The sequence below is a fragment of the Phocoena phocoena genome, chromosome 1 (genome assembly GCF_963924675.1).
Source record: "Phocoena phocoena chromosome 1, mPhoPho1.1, whole genome shotgun sequence".
NCBI classification, from domain to species: Eukaryota; Metazoa; Chordata; class Mammalia; order Artiodactyla; family Phocoenidae; genus Phocoena; species Phocoena phocoena.
Window position 1 is genome coordinate 25,926,011 of NC_089219.1, and position 20,351 is coordinate 25,946,361.

At 45.5% G+C, this 20,351-nt stretch overlaps 1 protein-coding gene across 1 annotated transcript in view; it reads right to left on the bottom strand.

The window, feature by feature from the left end:
* Nucleotides 1-1,062: 1,062 nt before the first annotated feature.
* The window catches only part of YARS1 (tyrosyl-tRNA synthetase 1), a 29,629-nt gene continuing 10,340 nt past the window's right edge, over nt 1,063-20,351 (bottom strand). The window contains exons 4-13 of the mRNA XM_065874354.1: nt 19,391-19,520; nt 15,944-16,024; nt 12,997-13,089; nt 9,972-10,107; nt 9,409-9,494; nt 6,176-6,311; nt 5,308-5,405; nt 4,251-4,444; nt 3,567-3,708; nt 1,063-1,897 (exon numbers count right to left, since the gene is read on the bottom strand). Of these exons, the coding sequence (XP_065730426.1) occupies nt 1,787-1,897; nt 3,567-3,708; nt 4,251-4,444; nt 5,308-5,405; nt 6,176-6,311; nt 9,409-9,494; nt 9,972-10,107; nt 12,997-13,089; nt 15,944-16,024; nt 19,391-19,520 (1,207 nt within the window). The 3' untranslated portion in view covers nt 1,063-1,786. The remainder of the gene's footprint in view (nt 1,898-3,566; nt 3,709-4,250; nt 4,445-5,307; nt 5,406-6,175; nt 6,312-9,408; nt 9,495-9,971; nt 10,108-12,996; nt 13,090-15,943; nt 16,025-19,390; nt 19,521-20,351) is intronic.

Below are 20,351 nucleotides of genomic sequence, written 5' to 3' on the forward strand. Positions count from 1 at the left end.
GAGAGGTTGACCCCCTCCCAGAAAAAGAGCTGGGAACACAGGGGATGTGATCTGAGATCCCAGCTTCCTATGGCCCTCTCTCACTATTCTCTTCTCTCTGTAGCTATAAACCAATGTTCTTCCCTGCCCTTTGGGTAATGGAGAGCTGCTGCTGGGTATGTGTTGTGCCTGCCCAGTGAGTTGGGGAAAGAGGACAGTCAGTAAGCCCTCCTCTGCTCAGAGCTCCTGATTCAACCCCCCGGGAACCGGGAACCGGGAACCGGGAACCAGGAACCAAGACCAGGCCAAAGCTTCCATGACACCAGGCCCTGGCAGCAGCCTCGGAGCTGCTGGAGGTAGGAGGGAGCCCACCTTCTGTGTTTCTTTCCCTCCCCTTCCTATGTTACTGGAGCCCCTTGTCTTCAGTTAAGACTCCTCTGAGCTTGTTTTCCCACTGGGTGGAACAGAGTAGAAAGGAGAAGGGAGGATCTCCAAGAGGCAAGTCCTTTTGTCCTCTTGGGTAAATGAGCTTGCCCTAGTGCACATGGAGACCAAAAGCCTCTGATTTTTAATTTCCATAAAAATGTTAGAGAAGTGTGTGTGTGTATACACACATATATATATGTGTATACACACACACACACATATATATATATATATATATTTCTTTAAGTTTCTGAGTCTTTGATATGTCTATACGATCTATTCCCTCTGCTCTGAAGCTGGAGTGATACACATGGAAAAAGCTCTGTGTGGGTTTCATTCGAAGATGTTAATTAATTAAATGATTAAAACTTGGCTGTGGCTGCTGCTTCTTAATGGGGTGGGTCAAGGTTGTGGTCTGGGCACACATTTAGAAGGGACAATGTTCTGGACCCTAAAGTGAGCCTCTTCTTTTTAACACTGCTAAAGGGGAAGTCAAGGTGTCTGCCATCCAGCCTAGTCCACCCCCGCTCCCATTACAGGGTCAAAAGTCCAAGATACAAACAGCCCGAGGCTGGGTGAGGGGCCCAGAAGCTGCTACACGCTGTGTTCTCCTTTCCTGAGATGGTGCAGCTTGCAGACAGGTCCTGTCCGGACACCCTTGTTCAGACATTTTATTTGAATTTATGACAATGATGCTTAGTGGTCCTGATTGAGATGCCTTATGGAGAAGCACCGCACCCTCCCTGAAGAAAGAACCAGGCTGTGCCATCCAATAACACGCAGCTGGTTTAGGGAGTGTCCCCCCAGCAGGATCAAAGGGCAATCCAGGAGTCCTGGGGCAGGCTCTGCCCCCAGCGACAAGCCTCAGGGCTGGCAGGCATTCGGGAAAGGTGCCAACCACTTGGTAGGCCACTAGGTTCTCTGTTTTGCCTTCCCTTCCCTTTTCAAATCCCACAGTTTCCTGTTGGGGAGAGGCTGTAATTAGCCCAGTTCAGGCACCAGATCCCAGCCAGAGGCATAGCTGCTGGGATAACGCTAGGAAAACTGGAAACCAGTATTTTTCCAGTTACAAGGATTATGGCATAGACTTTTTCTGAGCTAACATCATATTGAAACCAGAGCTGTCAGGTCAGCTGCCAAGGGAAGAAGGCAGGGCCGCACTCCCCGCACCGCCCGCACCGCCCGCACCGCCCGGAGGTCAGCCTTCCCGCAGCAGACAGGGTGATCCTGGGTCCTGGGGAGGCTGAGCTGTACCTCCCCGAGCCCCAGACGTCCCGCTTCAGTGTCCTGGGAGATGGGTAAGCAGGTGATGGACGCAGCAAATTAAGGAGACAGCAGATGACTCAGGATGATGAGAGGAGGGAGGAAGACGCCAGGTTGGCTAGCTGATGTTCCCCCCTTTCAGTGATTTACAGGAGATGTACCCTAGCTTGGTCATGAAATTGGCTTGCTTCCACTGTGCGATGCACTCCTCAGAAATTCTGAAGTCAGCCTGGACAAGAAAAACAACAACAAAAGTGATTATAGTGATGGTGGCAAGACTACAAGAAAACAAAGACTCTTATATACCACTAGTAGTATAAATTGACTCAACTTCCCTAAGAGGGCAGTTTGCGAAAAGCTTTCGTTTCAAGGTATTTCTTTCTTTTGCCTAAGGTAAGTCCATTTTAGGGATTTAGTTGTAGAAAATAATCATGAATAAATACAAAGAACTAGGTACCAGGACATCCATCGTAGCATTCTAAGAGTGAAAAACTGAGAACCACCTCAATGTCTAATAAGGTCTGGGGTAAATTATGATCGTTATGATATAATACTGTATATATGTATGTATATGTGTGTGTGTGTGTGTATGGTTCTCCCCCGCCCCTCAGTATTTAAGAAGATGGGGAAATCTTTGAGGCCTAAAGTTAGATTAAAAAAAAAAAAAAAGAAGAAGAGGGACTTCCCTGGTGGTCCAGTGGTAAAGAATCTGCATTCCAATGCAGGGGATGCGGGTTCGATCTCTGGTCAGGGAACTAAGATCCCACATGCTGCGGGGCAACTAAGCCTGCGCGCCACAACTACTGAGCTCACGTGCCTCAACTAGAGCCCGCGTACCGCAAACCATAGAGCCCACGTGCTCTGGAGCCCGTGCCACAACTAGAGAAGAGAAAACCCGCAGGCCACAACTAGAGAGAAGCCCGCACTGCAGCAAAGAGCAACGAGCAGATCCCACATGCCGCAAGGAAGACCCGACACAGCCAAATAAATATTTTTAAAAAAAAGAACAATAAACATGGTATGACTCAAACAATAAATATATTATCACTATGCATAGAGAAATTCCAGAAGGAAATAATCACTAATGACATTTTTCAGCATCTCTAGGTAGCAGGACTATGGATGTTTTATTTTCTTCATTTTCCCCTACATTTTAGCCACTTCTACAATGAAAATTTATTTTATAGCTAGAAAAAAACAGTGGATTCAAAAAACTGGCCTGGAAAACTAGGAAAGGAGGGAGGGGACAAAGCCATTTGCCACTTGCAGGAGGATGGAGGGGTAGAAACCACTCTAAACGCCCTCCAGAAATACTGTCTAGTTGAGGAAAGAAGGAACTAACTAGGAAAAGTCACACGTGTAGTGTTAGTTCCACGAGGAGAGTGAATCTCTGCTGCTTTACTCAGTGATGTAGCCCAAGCACCTAGAAGAGTGCCGGACGCATATATTAGGGTGCTGAATGAATGCAAGAATTCGGGGCAGGCCATGTGAGTCAATGCCCCTGAAGCAAAGAGAATGAGTGCTCTCAGATCAAGGTGGGCAGGAGGGACCCCGGGAGGGCTCTGATCCTGGCTCCATCATTTCTGGTGACCCTGTGTGGCCTTGGCAGGTATCCTGCCAGATAAATTGGGGATAAGCTATCACAGACGGAAGGTCAAATGAGGAAATGTCTCAAGTCCCTGACACAGTGCCTCAAACAGTCTGTCAGTGCTCAGTACCTGCGAGGGCCCACAGGCTCCTCAGGCACCTCATTTGACAGGTCTGGAATGAAGAAGGAAGAGAGGGGCTTAGACGCAGGAAGGCCCAGCTGGGAAAAGGGCAGGTGTGGATTCAGGAACAGAGCAATCTGGAGACAGTCCAGGCGGCCCTGGTATGAGGGAAAAAGTGCAGATTGTTACCTGCAGTTTCTCAAAGACTTTCTTCTTGGGCTTAAGCTCTTCATCTGGTTGGCCTTTCTCATAGCCCTTCACAAACACTCGCTCACCAGGAGCAGAGCCGGCAGGAGGGTCCAGAGGCTCAACCTTGCGGCTTGCTCCTTCTCTGGGAAGACACACAGGACAAGATAAGAGTGAGGCTATGGACTGTCTCCAGCTGCCATGGAGGCCAAAGCACTGGGGCCTTTTCCTAGGGGCCTAATGGGATCTAGGGAACCCTCAATGCCAGGGCCCTAGGAGTACTTCACTGCTGTTCTACGTCTCTGGATATCACCCGCATTGGGTTAACCAGGGCTGAACTGAAATTCTATGTCAGGAGAGACTCCAAAATCTGGGCTTTTAGGAGAGGAAGTATATGACATAACAGCCAGTGAACTGGGTCTGAATCCTGGTTTCACCTCTTACTAGTAGAGAGACCAGAGCATGCACACAGCTTAGAATCTTCAATTCCTTTTTCAATAAAGTTAACTTTAGGTAAAGTGCTTCATCCACGGCTCTTGTACAATAAATAATCCTTCCATGCATCATCTTTTGGGTAGTCTTCTCAGGGCCTCCACCTGGCATGTGGAAGGGCAGCATGTGGGCTAATCCCCCCTCTTCCGGGCCTCCCCAGGCCCTGTGCTCCCCACCCCCCAAGTCCGCACTCACATAGAAGCACACAGAAGCATGCCTTTGGACTCGATTCCTCTCATCTTCTGGGGTTTCAGATTGCACAGCACCACCACCAGCCTGTCCTGCAGTTCCTCCCTGGGCGCAAACTGCACCAGGCCACTCACCACAGTCCGTGGTTCAGCTTCCCCCACATCAATCTTCTCCACATACAGGCTGTCTGCATCCGGGTGCTGCCAGCAGGAGATGTCAGGCTCAGAGAACATCATAATGGAATAGATCATGGGGCCTGGTGAACCCTCTGACTCCAGAAACAGGCATCCACTCCTTACTGAGGCCCTGGAGGAACCCTCTTAGCCCTAACTCTCCAGGTCCCAGGCAGCAGACATGAGAAGGGGCCCCAAAGAGGCAGATTTGAGTAACGTGAGCCTAATTACTTGTGTTAGAAGTGGAAGGAACCTCTAACAGAGGTTAAAATGGCCTGAACTGCCTGGGTGGCCACCATTATGGCCATGTGTGCACCAGATCAATCCCAGTCCTGGGGGGACTGGAAGACAAGAGGCAGCTGCTGGCTTCACCATCCGAAACAAGAGCATCAGCAGCTATTTCAAGGTAGTTTTGGTGGTTAGTCTAATATGGTGAAAAGTAAATCAATACTGGGAGAAAAAAATACCCAGACCACTGGTCCCAGGCCACTGGTTGCATAGCCATCTGCCTCTGGAAAAAGGAAGTCCTCCCTTCACCATTTCCTGGGGTGGGGAGAGGGAAGGACAAAGCAGCTGATCCAAGATAAGGCCTGTGGCTAGTCCAGACAAGCTGGGAGAGACCAGGTGAGTCAATCAGACTGGATTTGGTAGATAAACAAGCTCCTTCTGACTAACATCCCTCCGTATTCTGAGTTCCTGGCTGTGTTTGTTTGAATAAGGTCCAGAGATAGCAAAGGAAAAGCCTGATGCCTGGAATTAGATGCCTGGGTTCTGACTCGCAATATGACCTCAGGGATGTTACTTCCCATCCCAGGCCAGGTTTCCTCCAGATGGAAGCAGACAAACCTGACTCCTGTCTGCCTCTCCGGGATGTGGTGGAAAATGAGTACCTTGTCCACACTTATGACTCTCCCCACACGGATATCCAGGCGGGATGGGATGACCTCCTCTGGTTCTGAATTCTTGGCTGGGCCTTTGGCAACCGGCTCTGGAGATGAGAAGAACCCAAGGCTCAGAACTCTCCTCCTTCCCATAACAGGTCAGCTGCTGATCCCCCCAAATGACACTAGCAGGACTTAGTGCAGAATCCCCAGAATCTACCCACTGAATTATACCTTCTTTAAAACAGAGCCAGCAGCCTTTGAGAAGTGACATGCCAGATTTCATCTCTCTCTCCTTCAGGTATTGGGCTGGAGGGGAGGGGAGGGGCCAAGTGTAGCTTTGCCACCATTCGGGCATTCCACATATATTCAGCCATTCCTCCTTTTCTGGCAGGGCCACACAAGACTCTCAATGTTATCTCAGCATCGTGGATGCGTGGCTGGCCAACTAAGAACCAGTCAGGAGCACGTGGAAGGGAACTGGGCAAATCTAGAGATGAGCTTCCCTGAGATGCTGCGCAGACCCTGCCCAAGCAGCTGTTACCCTAATGGTCTAACCCAATTGGTCTCCTTTACTGAAGAGGCGGATTTTGTGAAAGGATCAAAGTACATGTCTCAAACCAGCACTCACAGCAGTGTTGGTACAGCAGGATGTAATCACTTCATAGTACCCACCAAACCAAATTCAAGATGACTGGAGTTCCATTCCACCAGTCAACGGGGCATGACATTCCTGCACTTCAGACCATGCCCCCACCACCGGCTTCTTGGGCCTGAATTGAAGACAGACCCTTTTCTGAGGCCCACTAACAGGCTCTCTACCTGATGATGTCACACCCAACCCCCCCAAGCCCGACCCCTCCCCAGCTGGCCTTACTCTGCTTCGAGGGATCTGGGTAGGCAGCGCTGGACAGTTTCTTTAGTGCAGGGGTATTAAACTTTTCCCGGATGGGATCCAGCAACTTGTTGAGGGCAACTTCAACAGAATTCTTTAGGTCTCCAGGGTGCACAACCTGCAAGTGTACAAGGCCAGATGAGAAGGGGCACTGGAACAGGTGAACTGGGCACAGGACACCTGAATCTACTAAGAATAATGTGCGTATAGGATGCAGGGTGTTTTCTGAGCAGAGTCTTATTTGAACCTCAGAACAAGCTTGTGAAGCTGGTAGAGCAGAGAAGGGGAAGTAGGTTCAAAAGGTTATCTAATATGTCCAAGACCCAGGTCTTTTGACACTGAATTTCACACTAACTTGGGGGTTTTTAGAGGCTGAATGTTTTTAATTGACTTCTTCTAGTCCCTCCATTTATGCTCAGAGTAGTGGAGTAAAGCACATGTTATTTACAGGTAGGGAAACATTCACATAGGGAAGCTAGGAGCTAGAGACAGCCTGAGGGGGGAGCTGAGTGAGCAAGAAGGAAGAACAGGGCTTTGGAGTTAGAACCTGGGGTGAGTCCCAGCTAGCTGGCTGACCCCCAACCAGGCACTTAACCCTTCTGAGCTTTGGATTCTTCACTTAAAAAATGAAAATAACAATACCTTTACCTGCTAGAGTCAGAATAAGGATTAAATCACTTAACATGGGTAAAAATGGTGAGTAGTGCTAGTACATGGTAGGAGCTCAGTAATTCCATTTTTTCTTCTCATGTCCTGTGACTACCACTTTTACATCCCAAATCTGGCCCCAAAGGATCTTCTAAGATATTCTGAAGGGACGTCCCCTAGGTATGAATACATGTAATAAAACAATGCCTATGTTTTTGTTTCTGAGGTTATTCCTTCGTTTCCTCGGGAATGTTTCATTTTTTTTAAAAAATAAATTTATTTATTTTAGGCTGCGTTGGGTCTTCGTTGCTGCACATGGGCTTTCTCTAGTTGTGGCGAGCGGGGGCTACTCTTCGTTGCAGTAGGCATGCTTCTCATTGCGGTGGCTTCTCTTGTTGTGGAGTGTGGGCTCTAGGTGTGAGGGCTTCAATAGTTGTGGCACGTGGGGTCAGTAGTTGTGGCACACGGGCTTAGTTGCTCCGCGGCGTGTGGGATCTTCCCGGACCAGGGCTTGAACCCGTGTCCCCTGCACTGGCAGGAGGATTCTTAACCACTGTGCCATCCAGAAAAGTCCTGAATGTTTCTTTTTTTTTTTTTTTTTTTGCGGTACACGGGCCTCTCACTGTTGTGGCGTCTCCTGTTGTGGAGCACAGGCTCCAGACGCACAGGCTCAGCGTCCATGGCTCAGGGGCCCAGGTGGGGTCTTCCTGGACCGGGGCATGAACCCGTGTCCCCTGCATCGGCAGGCAGACTCCCAACCACTGCACCACCAGGGAAGCCCCCGAATGTTTCATTTTTAATAGAAAAGTTTTAGACCTGCACTGTCCAATATGGTAGCCACAAGCCTCATGGGCATATTTAAATGGAAGTTAAAATTCAGTTCCTCAGTTTACTGGTCACATTGTGAGGTTCAACAGACACATGTGGCCAGTGGCAACTGTGTTAGTACAGACAGAACATGTCCACCATCACAGAAAGTGCTGCTGGTTACGCTGTCAGACTCTTTCTTCAGAAGTGTTTCTTCTACTCCGTCTCATCAGTCCCACAAAGGACTGTTCACAGGGTTGAGGAATGCGGTGTGGGTTCTGTGGCTGCCTCAGATGGCAGACAGAAGTGTTTCAGAGCAATAGCTGCCAAATGTCCAAAAAATGGGCCTTAAGGGCCCTCAGACCTCAGAGGTCATTGAGTCTTTTCTTCCACTTGATGCTCAAACCCTCATACAACCTTGCCTCCAGTGGTCCTCTGGCCTCTGCCTGAACACCTCAGTGATGGGGAATGCAAGGTCAGGCCAGGCAGCCCTGCCCATCACCACACCATTGAGGCCACTAGAAAGTTCTTCAAGCCTAAACAAGCCTCCCTGTGGTCCCCACCCGCAACCCTAGTTCAACCATCTGGTGCCACTAGAAGGAACCTCACCCCTCTCCCAGGAAAGCCCTTCCTGTGTTCAAGGATCGGTGAACACATACTTGCTTCCCAACTCAACATGCCCAGTTCTTTCAGCTGTGCTTTGTGACACAGTTTGCAGTCTGTTCCCTATCATGGCATCCTTCCTCTCCCCACCAACACACCCCAGATTGTCAAATAAACCTCACACAATTGAAGTCCAGGGCTGAATGCACAACCCCAAAGGTACTCAGAACAATGTAGAACTGAACGGACGATCAACTCCCTGGTTCCAGACTCTACATTTCTGATGACTGAGGCCAAGACCTCATGAACATTTCTGACAGCCCCGTCACATTGCTGATTCAGCCCAAATTCAGTCAGTCAAGACCTCTCCTTTCATTCCCCATACACACTGTTATCACTCCTTCCCTTCATGATCTGGCCCTGCCTCCCTCTCCCGCAGTGCCCCCCCATCACCTTGTAGACTCTAGTCAGACGAAAGCACTTGTGATTCCTTAGACACCATGCTGTTTTCATCTTACCACATCTGTGCACAATGCATTCCCTCACAGGTTTCCTCATGAACTCCTAATCCTCAAGTGAAACCATGTTTGGATGTTGTCCCCTCCATAAAGCTTTCCCAGACAGCCAGGTAATCACTTCCTCCTGTTCTATTTCTGGACCATGTATACTTGGTACAGTAACCAGTAAATGATTATTTATTTACATGTCTGCCTCTCCTAGGGACTATGAGCTTCATGAGGATTTAATCCTCTTTGTAATGCCAGCCCCTAGCATGGTGCCAAACACATGCGAACCTAGTGAGTCTTTTGTTAAATTGTTTGTTGAATAGTATTCTCTATTCTGTTCTTTTATAGTTGTGTCTCTTTTCTGAACCTTGATTTTGTACCTGTCCCTGAAAAGCTTCATCTTGTTGAGTTTGTCGGCCCTTCATTCCAGGTTAAGTCCTTTGGAGTGTGATTAGGACACCAATATATTAGTTTTGTGCCATTTGCTAATCTAATCCATGAACCACATGAATCTAAGCCATTAATACAAAATATATGGACCCAAGAGCATGATGACAGAGCCCTGTGGCACGTAACAAGAAACCTGGCGAGGCCACGTGGAGAGATTTGTCAGAATGAGTTCAGTGGAGATTACTCCTCCTCTGGTATTACCTCATCAGCAAAGTCCTTTTCCAGGTCCAAGTAAGCTGTGTAGGTTTTGTTTCCACCCCATTTTTCATCTCGAAGGATCACGAACTCTGTAAGAAAAAGGATCCATGCCAACAAACTCACTGATAATGGCAAGTCAGCATTCCTGGCCCAAATGTATGGGTATCTGTAGTTTCTGCCATATATCTTGAACTTCATCATATGGCATTTTATTGTTTTTAAATTGGATGAGTGGCAATGTCGTATACCCAGCTAGCATCCAAGCTCGGGGGAACGATCGTGTCTTACATCTCTTTTGTATTCCTCTAGTCCACTTGCCTGACCCCTTCATTTCTACCACCCCTGCTCACCCTGACACCCCACTTAGAACCTACCCTGTTAACAAACACACAGATAACTCAACGATATCCCCACTTCAATCACACATTAATATATGAGAAATCAGAGCAGAGATTCGGGGAAGCCAGCCCCTGGAGGAAGACTCTGTGACAAACCGCAAGTATGATCACAGCACTGGTTTTGCTATTTCAGCCTGGCCTCCGAGAAGAAAACAGGCAGTATCTTACCAGACTTGAGGGGAAAGAGGACGTGCTTGATGAAGGACAGAACGCCATTGTTCTCCACATTCCCTGGCTCACAGAAGGCCTTCTTCAGTTTTTTCTTCACATCCTCTTTCCGATCCAGGAGATCTATCTTGGACTCCTAGAAGCCAGGAAGGAAAGGAGGACCTCTTGTGGTTGAAAATGAGAATATGCTCAACTAATCTGTATTTTAATTTTTTTGGACAAAGATTTAAACATTAAATGACTTTTAACAAAAGCAGAATTAATCGGAGTGAAGGACCACTCACAATACTAAATAAAAATATTTTAATTTTTCTCTCTTCTTCCCAGGCCTTATTTGCAGCATATGGAATCGTTACAAATTTGTAGCTGGAGAATAAACCTCCTGTGTTTTTTCTCTTGAGACTGTGTCATAAGTACTTTTGAGTGGCTACCTAGTCTTCGCTTGTAATTTTTATGCTGTATTATATTCCCAATTATTAGTGACAACATAATTTATTTGGCAATTTCTAAACTGTTGGATTATGTTCTCATTTTTACAAACTATATACAATGCTATGATGAACATTTCTGCAGAGGTCCTTTTGCCTTCTCTAGGATTATAGCTACCAAAAACTGCTAGGCCCCAAGCTGTTTTCTGACAGGCATATATCAAGTGACATTGCCATCAGCAGTGTGTCAGAATACTTGTTTCACAGCCATCACCAACACCAGGTATTAGGTATTATCTAGAGCCATCTGTCCTTTTTAGGGTAACAGGCTTTGTTTCTTATTTTGGAGTGAGTGAACTCAACGCCCATTTGTGTCCAGCGGTTACCAAGCTCTGGTCAACATACGACTGTATGTGAATCACCTGGGGTGCTTAAAATAACACAAATTACCAGCTCCACCCAAACCTAATAAATCAAAATTTCTTGGGGTTGGCCCAGGCATTTGTATTTTAAAAAGCTCTGCACGTGATTCTGCGGCAGTCACATTTAGGAACTGCTGCTGGCACTGATTTCCAGGATGAAGATATGGTGAACGTTACTAAATAGGGTGAGTGATAGACTTTGTCAGAGAAACAACTGACACATAGGGCATTTTAATGAGAGAAAAAGGAACGAGTCTATTCCTTTAAAAATAACAATAACGGTTTCTATGCCTATATTTACCAATTCATGAGCAGACAAAGATCTAGAAATCAGACTTAAAGCACTAGATGAGTGTCCAAAAATGATTCCAATCAGAATCAGCTAGTAAGCTTTGAAAGAAAATACAGATTCCTGAGTTGTTTCCCAGAACCACTTTATCAGAATCTCTAAGGACAGGGCCTTAATCAACTCTCTCTCTCTCTCTCTCTTTTTTAAAAGTCCCCTAGCTGATTCTGAAGATCAGCCATGTTTGGGAACTCAGAACCCAACCTTTCACATCTTTGAGTTCCACTAATTCTTCTATTCTGTGCCTTAGTGATCAGAACAAAACTGCACTTTCCCCAAGCAGGACTTTTAAATGTTAAAAGACATCATATTTATCAAAATTATTATATTAAACATCACCCTAAGAATCAAGATGCTAACTGGTGTCAACAAGGACATACTGTATAGCACAGGGAACTCTACCCAATATTTTGTAATGATCTATACGGGAAAAGAATGGGAAAAAGAATGGATATATGTGTATGTATAATTGAATCACTTTGCTGTACACCTGAAACTAACACAACATTGTAAATCAACTATACTCTAATTTTTTATATAAAATTTTTATATAAAATAAAAATTAAATGAAAAATAAAAAGATGCTCAGGACTTCCCTGGTGGTGCAGTGGTTGAGAGTCCACCTGCCAACGCAGGAGACACAGGTTCGTGCCCTGGTCTCAGAGGATCCCACATGCCGCGGAGCGGCTGGGCCTGTGAGCCATGGCCACTGAGCCTGCACGTCCGAAGCCTGTGCTTCGCAACAGGAGAGGCCACGGCAATGAGAGGCCTGCGTACCGCAAAAAAAAAAAAAAAAGACTCTGAGCTCCCAATGCAGGGGGTCTGGGTTTGATCCCTGGTCAGGGAACTATATCCCACACACATGCCGCAACTAAGGGTTCGCATGCCACAACTAAGGAGCCTGTAAGCCACAACTAAGGAATCTGCCAGCTGCAACTAAGACCCAGTGCAACCAAATAAATAAATAATAAATATTTTTTTTAAAAAGATGCTAATTGGTGAAATGCAACCACAGCCTTCTCATTAATAAGGCTGACTTTTATCACAGTTCTATGGGTGAAGAAACTACTTTTGCTTGTACATTTTTTTTTTTAATTTATTTTTGGCTGCGTTGGGTCTTTGTTGCCGCGCAGGGACTTTTTCTAGTTGTGGCGAGCGGAGGGCTACTCTTTGTTGTGGTGCATGGGCTTCTCATTGCAGTGGCTTCTCTTGTTGCGGAGCACAGGCTCTTGGAGTGTGGGCTTCAGTAGTTGGGGCTCACGGGCTTAGTTGCTCTGTGGCATGTAGGATCTTCCCGGATCAGGGCTTGAACCCGTGTCCCCTGCATTGGCAGGCGGACTCGACCCCTGCGCCACCAGGGAAGTCCTTTTGCTTGTACTTTTTATCAGCAGCAGTAAAACTTAAAATTATGATTGGATCTCATCAGGACTGCTCCCTGGGTCCTTCAATACTCAAGAACCACTGGAATTAATTGGATAACTTAAGATTTCTTATAGCTCAGATATTTGAGAATTTTAGTTAGCCAGGTTACTGTTCTTTCTTTTTTTTTTTTTTTTTTTTTGCGGTACGCGGGCCTCTCACTGTTGCGGCCTCTCCCGTTGCAGAGCACAGGGTCCGGATGCGCAGGCCCAGTGGCCATGGCTCACGGGCCCAGCCGCTCCGCGGCATGTGGGATCCTCCCGGACGGGGAACGAACCCGCGTCCCCTGCATCGGCAGGCGGACTCTCAACCGTTGCGCCACCAGGGAAGCCCCCATTACTGTTCTTTCTAGTCCTCAATTTCTTCATCTCTTGAAGATTTCTCAACTCAAGTCAGAGCTGGCAACCTACCTCTTCAGAAGAGCTCATTTTGCTGCCAGTTAATCCTGGAACCATAGGATTCATCAGGTGGACCCGTTTTGAGTAGCCAAGTGCAGGGAGGTACTAGGGGGTTAGAAAGAAACACACGAAAGCAGGTATTAGTATGAATTCCTCCTCGGTGCCCTGATCTCATCTAACCTGGCCTGCCACATAACAGTTTGATATATTCGTGCCAATCTTTTTTTTCTACTGAATATATAAATTTTCAGTGGTGATCATAATATTAACAAGGGTTTTATTTTCCTACTGTTTTTCTATTAGTATTACATTGTGAAGCTATTGGACTTACCCTACTGCCATAAACAACTCTAAAAGTTGGAAATATAGAAATATTCCATTTCTATAAGCTGCAAATAACCATTTGCAGACATTAGACAGCAACAAGTGTAGGGCTACAAATCTTGAGAGAAGGGAGTTAGGTGACCCTACATCCACCCTGGCTTTCTCCTTGAGGGCATTTTTTTCAAACTGAGCGCTGAGAAAAAAGAGACCAAGCAGAGAGCAGCAGTCTGACTAAGCAGAGGAGGTAGAGATTGGAATTCAGGGCTACCAGGAGGCTAGGATTTGGGGAGGGTTCCAGAGAGAAGGGAGCCCCCTCCAAAAATCTAGGTCAAAGTTCTCCATTGCTTTCTTGATTGACTCATAGCTGTGCGTTCATTCGGAGAGACAGCACGAAGCCCAGCAGAGAACAGGCTCTGGGAGGCTGGAGACCTGAACAAATTTTAGGGGCTCCACAGTGCTGGGGAGACAGAAGTTGAAGTTTAGGTCCAATCAAAGCAGAGAGGGCTTTGTGAATACCCTAAGATTTCAGTTTGAGACCCCAGAAAGGCCACATACTAAGATAAGGTCCATATTATAGGAGTAAGAGCAAACTGAAATAGACCTATTCTAACAAAGTCTAAAACCCACCCTTGACAGAATCAAGGTGACAAGTCAGTAATTAAACAGAAAACATGCACTCTATAAATATAATTCAGAGCCTCTACAGCATATCTTCGGTGTCTCTGATACACTGAAAAGTACTAGAAGTGGGAAGCAGAAAAAAAGTGACTGACAGTCAAGAGGAAACAGTCAATAAAAGCAGACGCACAAATAATCCAGATACTGGAATAAGGAGATCAGGATGTCAAAATAACTACGATTGATGTGTTAAAGGAAACAGAGGAAAAGATGGACAAAATGGATAAAAGATGGAGAACTATAAAAGAGAATTGGAATCTATAAAAAAGGATCAAATGGAAGTTCTAAAATGGCACAGTACAATACTGGATGGATTTAACAAAAGACAGGATTAATGAACATGAAGAAAAATCAATAGACAATAACCAAACTAAAGCACAGAGGGAAACAACAGAACAGACTATGAGACATGTGGGACATGATCAAGAGGTCTAATCTGTGTAAAATTAGGGTCTCAAGAGGAGAGACAGAAGAGGACAGAAACAATACTTAAAGGAAATAGTAGGGGACAATTTCCCAAATGTGATGAAAATATCAACCCATAGACTCAAGAAGCTCAGCAAAATCCAAGCAGGATAAATACAAAGAAAACTAAAGCTAAAAACACCATTGTCAAATTGCTAAAAATCAGAGGCAGAGAAAACATTAAAAGCAACCAGAGAAAAGATATACTATCTGCAAAGGAGAAACAATGATACTTACAGGTGACTTTTCAATGGAAACAATAAAAGCCAGAGGCAACAGGACAACTCCTTAAAATGCTAAAAGAAAATAACTGCAAACCTAGAATTTTATACCCATTGAGAGCCAAGGGAAAAAAATACAAAAACAAAAAAGAAAGCAAAGGAAAGATGTCCTCAGACAAAAGAAAGCCGAAAGAACTCATTACCAAGAGCCCTGCATTGCAAACACAAAACACAAAGGGGTCTTTAGGCTAAAGGAAAACGATCCCAGAGGGAAGCACAAGGCACAGAACCGCAGGAAGAAATCAAGAGTACCAGAAAGGGTAAGTGGGGGTAAATATACGTGAAAATTGACTGTTTAAAAAACAATTATAGGGCTTCCCTCGTGGCGCAGTGGTTGAGAGTCCGCCTGCCGATGCAGGGGACACGGGTTCGTGCCCCAGTCCAGGAAGATCCCACATGCTGCGGAGCGGCTGGGCCTGTGAGCCGTGGCCGCTGGGCCTGCACGTCCAGAGCCTGTGCTCCGCAACGGGAGAGGCCACAACAGTGAGAGGCCCACGTACCGCAAAAAAATAAATAAATACAAACAATAAAATTATATCTTGAGGACATATTTGTATACTTATTTGGACAAAGGGTAGAAACATTTTAGAGTCATCAAATCACCCATCAGGAATTTACTTTTTTACTAGCAGTGTTTTCTCTACTCCCTTACCAATAAGAGGTTTTGAGAAGCTTTCAAAAATACCAACCACTTCTCAATAGCCCCTTTCAACTTACTCAAGTTCTTTCCCAGAAAAGAAGTATTATGGGTTTGTGCTAATTTCTTCCTTTAAACCCTGTTAAACCTCATCTCAGAGATGAGTCGTTTATTTAAGATCCAGAGCAATATGGACCAAATTGGTCTGGGAAAGAACAGTAGTTCTGACTGGTGTTAGCTTTCCCTGGAAACTGAGCTATTAGGGAAGAAGCAAAAAAGAAGAAAAAAAAAAAAAGAAGCAAATCCAGCAGCTTTGGGGGCAGCTTCCTGGTGGCGGCAGCAAGAGCACAGGCTTTTGAGTCAGACAGATCTGAATGCTAATTCCTGCTCAGTCACTAACTGTGTGATACTGGACAGCTTTCTTACTCTCTCTGTCCTCAGCCTTCTCATCTGCAAAACAAGGTGAATAATACCTACCATACCATATGATTGCTGGCACTGGCACATTGAAGAAACTTTAATGCACACCTCTGCGGGTCAAGAGAAAAAAAGATAGGAAAAAGAGGACACTAACCTTCTCCGCAAAGGTGAAAATCTTTCTCTGGTCAACTCCTCCAAATTGGGCATCTACTTTCAAATACTCTTCATCCAAGGCCTGTGGAAAGAAACACATGAGCATAAACTTCAACTGTATTTCCTCTGTATGGGTCTAAGAAATCAGAAACTTTTGAAAACCACTAAAATTTTCCGAAGGTAGAACCAGGAAGCAAATAAGCAGCACTCAGCCTTCCTGTTGGCTTCAAGAGCTAGATACACATTTGCTGAGTGCCTGCAGTGAACAATATTCGATGTGGGTATCATGGGGTAAAAAAATAAGAAGAGTCTCTGCTCTCAGGAAGCTCACAATCCAGTGAGGATAGTCATGTCAAAAGTACCCAATGAATAAGGCAGCCTGTGACAAGTGTCAAATAACTGGCATAAAAAGGAAGTCCTGTGAGAGCTCAGAAAAACGGGGCAAGACTGAACTAGTATAAACAGTTACTATCACTTATTAGATGTCAGGCCTAGTGCCAGTCCTGTGGATGCAGAGATGAATCAGACCCAGATTCTGCCTTCAAGAAGCCAATTAACTAGCTGGGGAGAGAGACACGTGAATACGTAATTTCTATACAGCATGCCAAGGGCTAACTTACATGTTCATTTAAGGAACATATTAACACGAAGAAAGAAATTATTATCTCTGTTCAGACTGGTGGTGGTGAAGGCTTCCTAGAGTCAGATTGTGGGCTGAGCTTGGTTTTGAATATATAGATGCTTTTCACCATGCAGAGGAAACAGAATGTGAGAGGGCACAGAGGTGTGAAGTGTTCAGGCAAATTATGAGTGATTCAGTCTGCAAAAGCACAAACTCCGGGCTTCCCTGGTGGCGCAGTGGTTGAGAGTCCGCCTGCCAATGCAGGAGACACGAGTTCGTGCCCCGGTCTGGGAAGATCCCACATGCCGTGGAGCGGCTGGGTCCATGAGCCATGGCCACTGGGCCTGCGCGTCCGGAGCCTGTGCTCCGCAATGGGAGAGGCCGCAACAGTGAGAGACCCACGTACCAAAAAAAAAAAAGCACAAACTCCAAGGGATGTGGGAAGTGGTGAGTGATGAGGTTAGAAAAGTTGGTAAAGGGCTTCCCTGGTAGCGCAGTGGTTAAGAATCCGCCTGCCAATGCAGGGGACATGGGTTCGAGCCCTGGTCCGGGAAGATCCCACATGCCGCGGAGCAACTAAGCCTGTGCTCCTGCGCTCTAGAACCCACGAGCCAAAACTACTGAGCTCGAGTGCCACAACTACTGAAACCTGCGCGCCTAGAGCCTGTGCTCCGCAACAAGAGAAGCCACCGCAATGAGAAGCCCGTGCACCGCAATGAAGAGTAGCCCCTGCTCACCGCAACTAGAGAAAGCCTGCGCAATGAAGACCCAACGGAGCCAAAAAATAAATTAATTAATTTTTAAAAAAAAGAAAAGAAAAGCTGGTAAGGACCCTGAATGTCATGTGAGGGTGCCTAGCAACATGCTGGCCAGTGAACGATTTTAAGGAGGGAAGAAACATGATTCACACACTGTAGAAAAATCACACCAGTAAGGCGGCAGAGTGTGGAGTGGTGGCCTGAGGACCAGAGATAAAGAAAACGGCCAGAAGGCTGCTGTGAGAGGCCAGGTGAGAAATAACAATGAACCAAGTCGGTGAGGACGTAGAGCAAGAATGAATTTAAGAGATTTTTAAGAAATAGAATTGATAGGGCTTCCCTGGTGGCGCAGTGGTTGAGAAAAAAAAAAAGAAATAGAATTGATAACATTTAGTGTCCGACTGGATTCAGCGGGAGAGGAAGAGAAGGTGAGCAAGCAGTTAGAATGTGAGAACAGCACTGTCCAACAGAACTTTCTGTGAGGATGAATACGTTCCATATCTGTGCTGTCCAACAGGTTAGCCTCTAGCCACACGAGCAAACTGCAAACTGAAATAACAGCCAGTGTGACTGGAGAACTAAAAATTTTAATTTTAATTACTTCAATAGCCACATATGACTATGACAAGAGGCTACCATAGTGGACACTGTAGATCTAGAGTGACTGACCAAGGGAAGACTTGATTTTCTTTTCTTTCTTTCAACTTTTTTTTTTTTTTTTTTTTTTTGCGGTACGCGGGCCTCTCACTGTTGTGGCCTCTCCCATTGCGGAGCACAGGCTCCGGACGTGTAGGCTCAGCGGCCATGGCTCATGGGCCCAGCCGCTCCGCGGCATGTGGGATCTTCCCAGACCGGGGCACAAACTTGTGTCCCCTGCATCGGCAGGCGGACTCTCAACCACTGCGCCACCAGGGAAGCCCTCTTTCTTTCAACTTTAAAAAAAAAAATTTATTTTTTAAATTAAAGAAAATTTTTTATTAAAGTTTAGTTGATTTAAATGTGTGTTAGTTTCTGGTATATAGCAAAGTGATTCAGTTTTTTATATATGTATATAAAGTATATATATATTCTACATATGTATATAATATATACATGTACATATATTCTATTACAGATCCTTTTCTGTTATAATTTAATATAAGATATTGAATCTGGTTCTCTGTGCTATACAGTAGGACCTTGTTTATTTTATATACAGTAGTTTGTATGACTTGATTTTCTTATATCAAACATTAGAGAAATATACAAAGGAAAAGCTAAGTCTATCGACATTTTCATCCTACCTTCCTGAGCTAATAACCAGTATCAATAGCTTGGTTTGAATTTTTCCATGCTTTATCCATGCTCACACTAATATGCACACACAGGAAATATGATGTGTTTGTTTTGCTTAATGGGAAATAAGATCATGCTTAAAATTTATTTTCACTTGTCACTCTGAAATTAATGTTCTTCAATTAAGGGATCATGATTACCCATAAAGAAGACATGTGAGATGAGCAGTGTTTTAAAGGACAGACAGGTAGGGGAAGAAGTCAAAGAGTGGTTCAGGGCCTTCCCTGGTGGCACAGTGGTTAAGAATCTGCCTGCCAGTGCAGGGGACACAGGTTCGAGCCCTGGTCCGGGAAGATCCCACATGCTGCAGAGAATGTAAGCCCACAAGTTGTGGCTCTAGAGCCCACGAGCCACAACTACTGAGCCCGTGTGCCACAACTACTGAAGCCTGCACGCCTAGAGCCCATGCTCTGCAACGAGAAGCCACTGCAATGAGAAGTCCGCACACTGCAATGAAGAGTAGCCCTGCTCGCCGCAACTAGAGGAAGCCTGCGTGCAGCAATGAAGACCCAGTGCAGCCAGAAATAACTAAAATAAAAAAAAAAAAAAAAAAAAAAGGAGTGGTCCAGGAAGCCTGGGGGAGGGGCAGTGGGAGAAAGGAAGACAGGAAGGAAGGCCTACGGCAAGGTGAAGGAACAGCCAGTATGTGGGTCTGACTGGGGCTGAGAGAGAGGTTTGTGACCAGTAGTTAGAGCAGAAAAGGTCATCAGGCAACTCCATCCCTCCCAGGTACCTGCAGCCCTGGGTACAGCAGGCCACTCAGCAGAGGGTGCTCCACCTGCTTCACCACCTCAGCTCCTGCTTTCTTGGCATCGTGCTGTGTGACCACGGAGGAGAGGCGATACACATCTAGCGTGTACTCTCTGAGAAGAGACAAGAGGGGACAGCTGTAAGACGGGGCCCAGGCCTCAGTTTAATCCTAAAGGGCGGTGTTAATTTACTCTCTCAATCTTAAGACATTCAGAGAGCATACTGCCCGGTAATTTCTAAAACGTGAGCAGTCCATCCTCTCCTTTAAAATATGACTTTATCGGGACTTCGATGGCAGTCCAGTGGTTAACACTCCGAGCTTCCACTGCAGGGGGCCTGGGTTTGATCCCTGGTTGGGGAACTAAGATCCCGCATGCCATGTGGCACAGCCAGAAAAAAGGATATTCTTTTAAAAAATAAATACTACTTTATTTTTTTGTTTTTCCTTTTTGAAGATGGCTTTAATTAATCTTTTTCTTTGCTTATCTCCTGAAATAGGGCTTCTCTGCCATTCCCCTCTACACTCTTCTTCTGGAATGCCTATTAAATAAACATCAGAATTTCTTCAGTCTATCTTCCTTGTCTTTTTTAATTTCTTTTAACTTAAACACATGTAAGGAATAATGAACAATATTAAGAATAGAATACCCATCACTCAGTTTAAGAAAAGGGACCTATCACTTGTAAAGCTCCTGTGCACCCCTCCACAATCCCATTTCTTCCTTCTCCAGAGTAACCAACCACGAGCCTGAACTTTTGTATTTCTTTCCTGTTTTATACTATGTTTGTATCTCTAAACAATGTGCTATAAATATTCTCATATGTGTATCCTGGTATACATGTGCAAGTTCCTTTATATATGCTTAGGAGTAGAATTTCTGGATCATAGGGAATTTGCATCTTGAACTTCAGTTCAAGATAATGTCAAACTATTTTACAGAGTG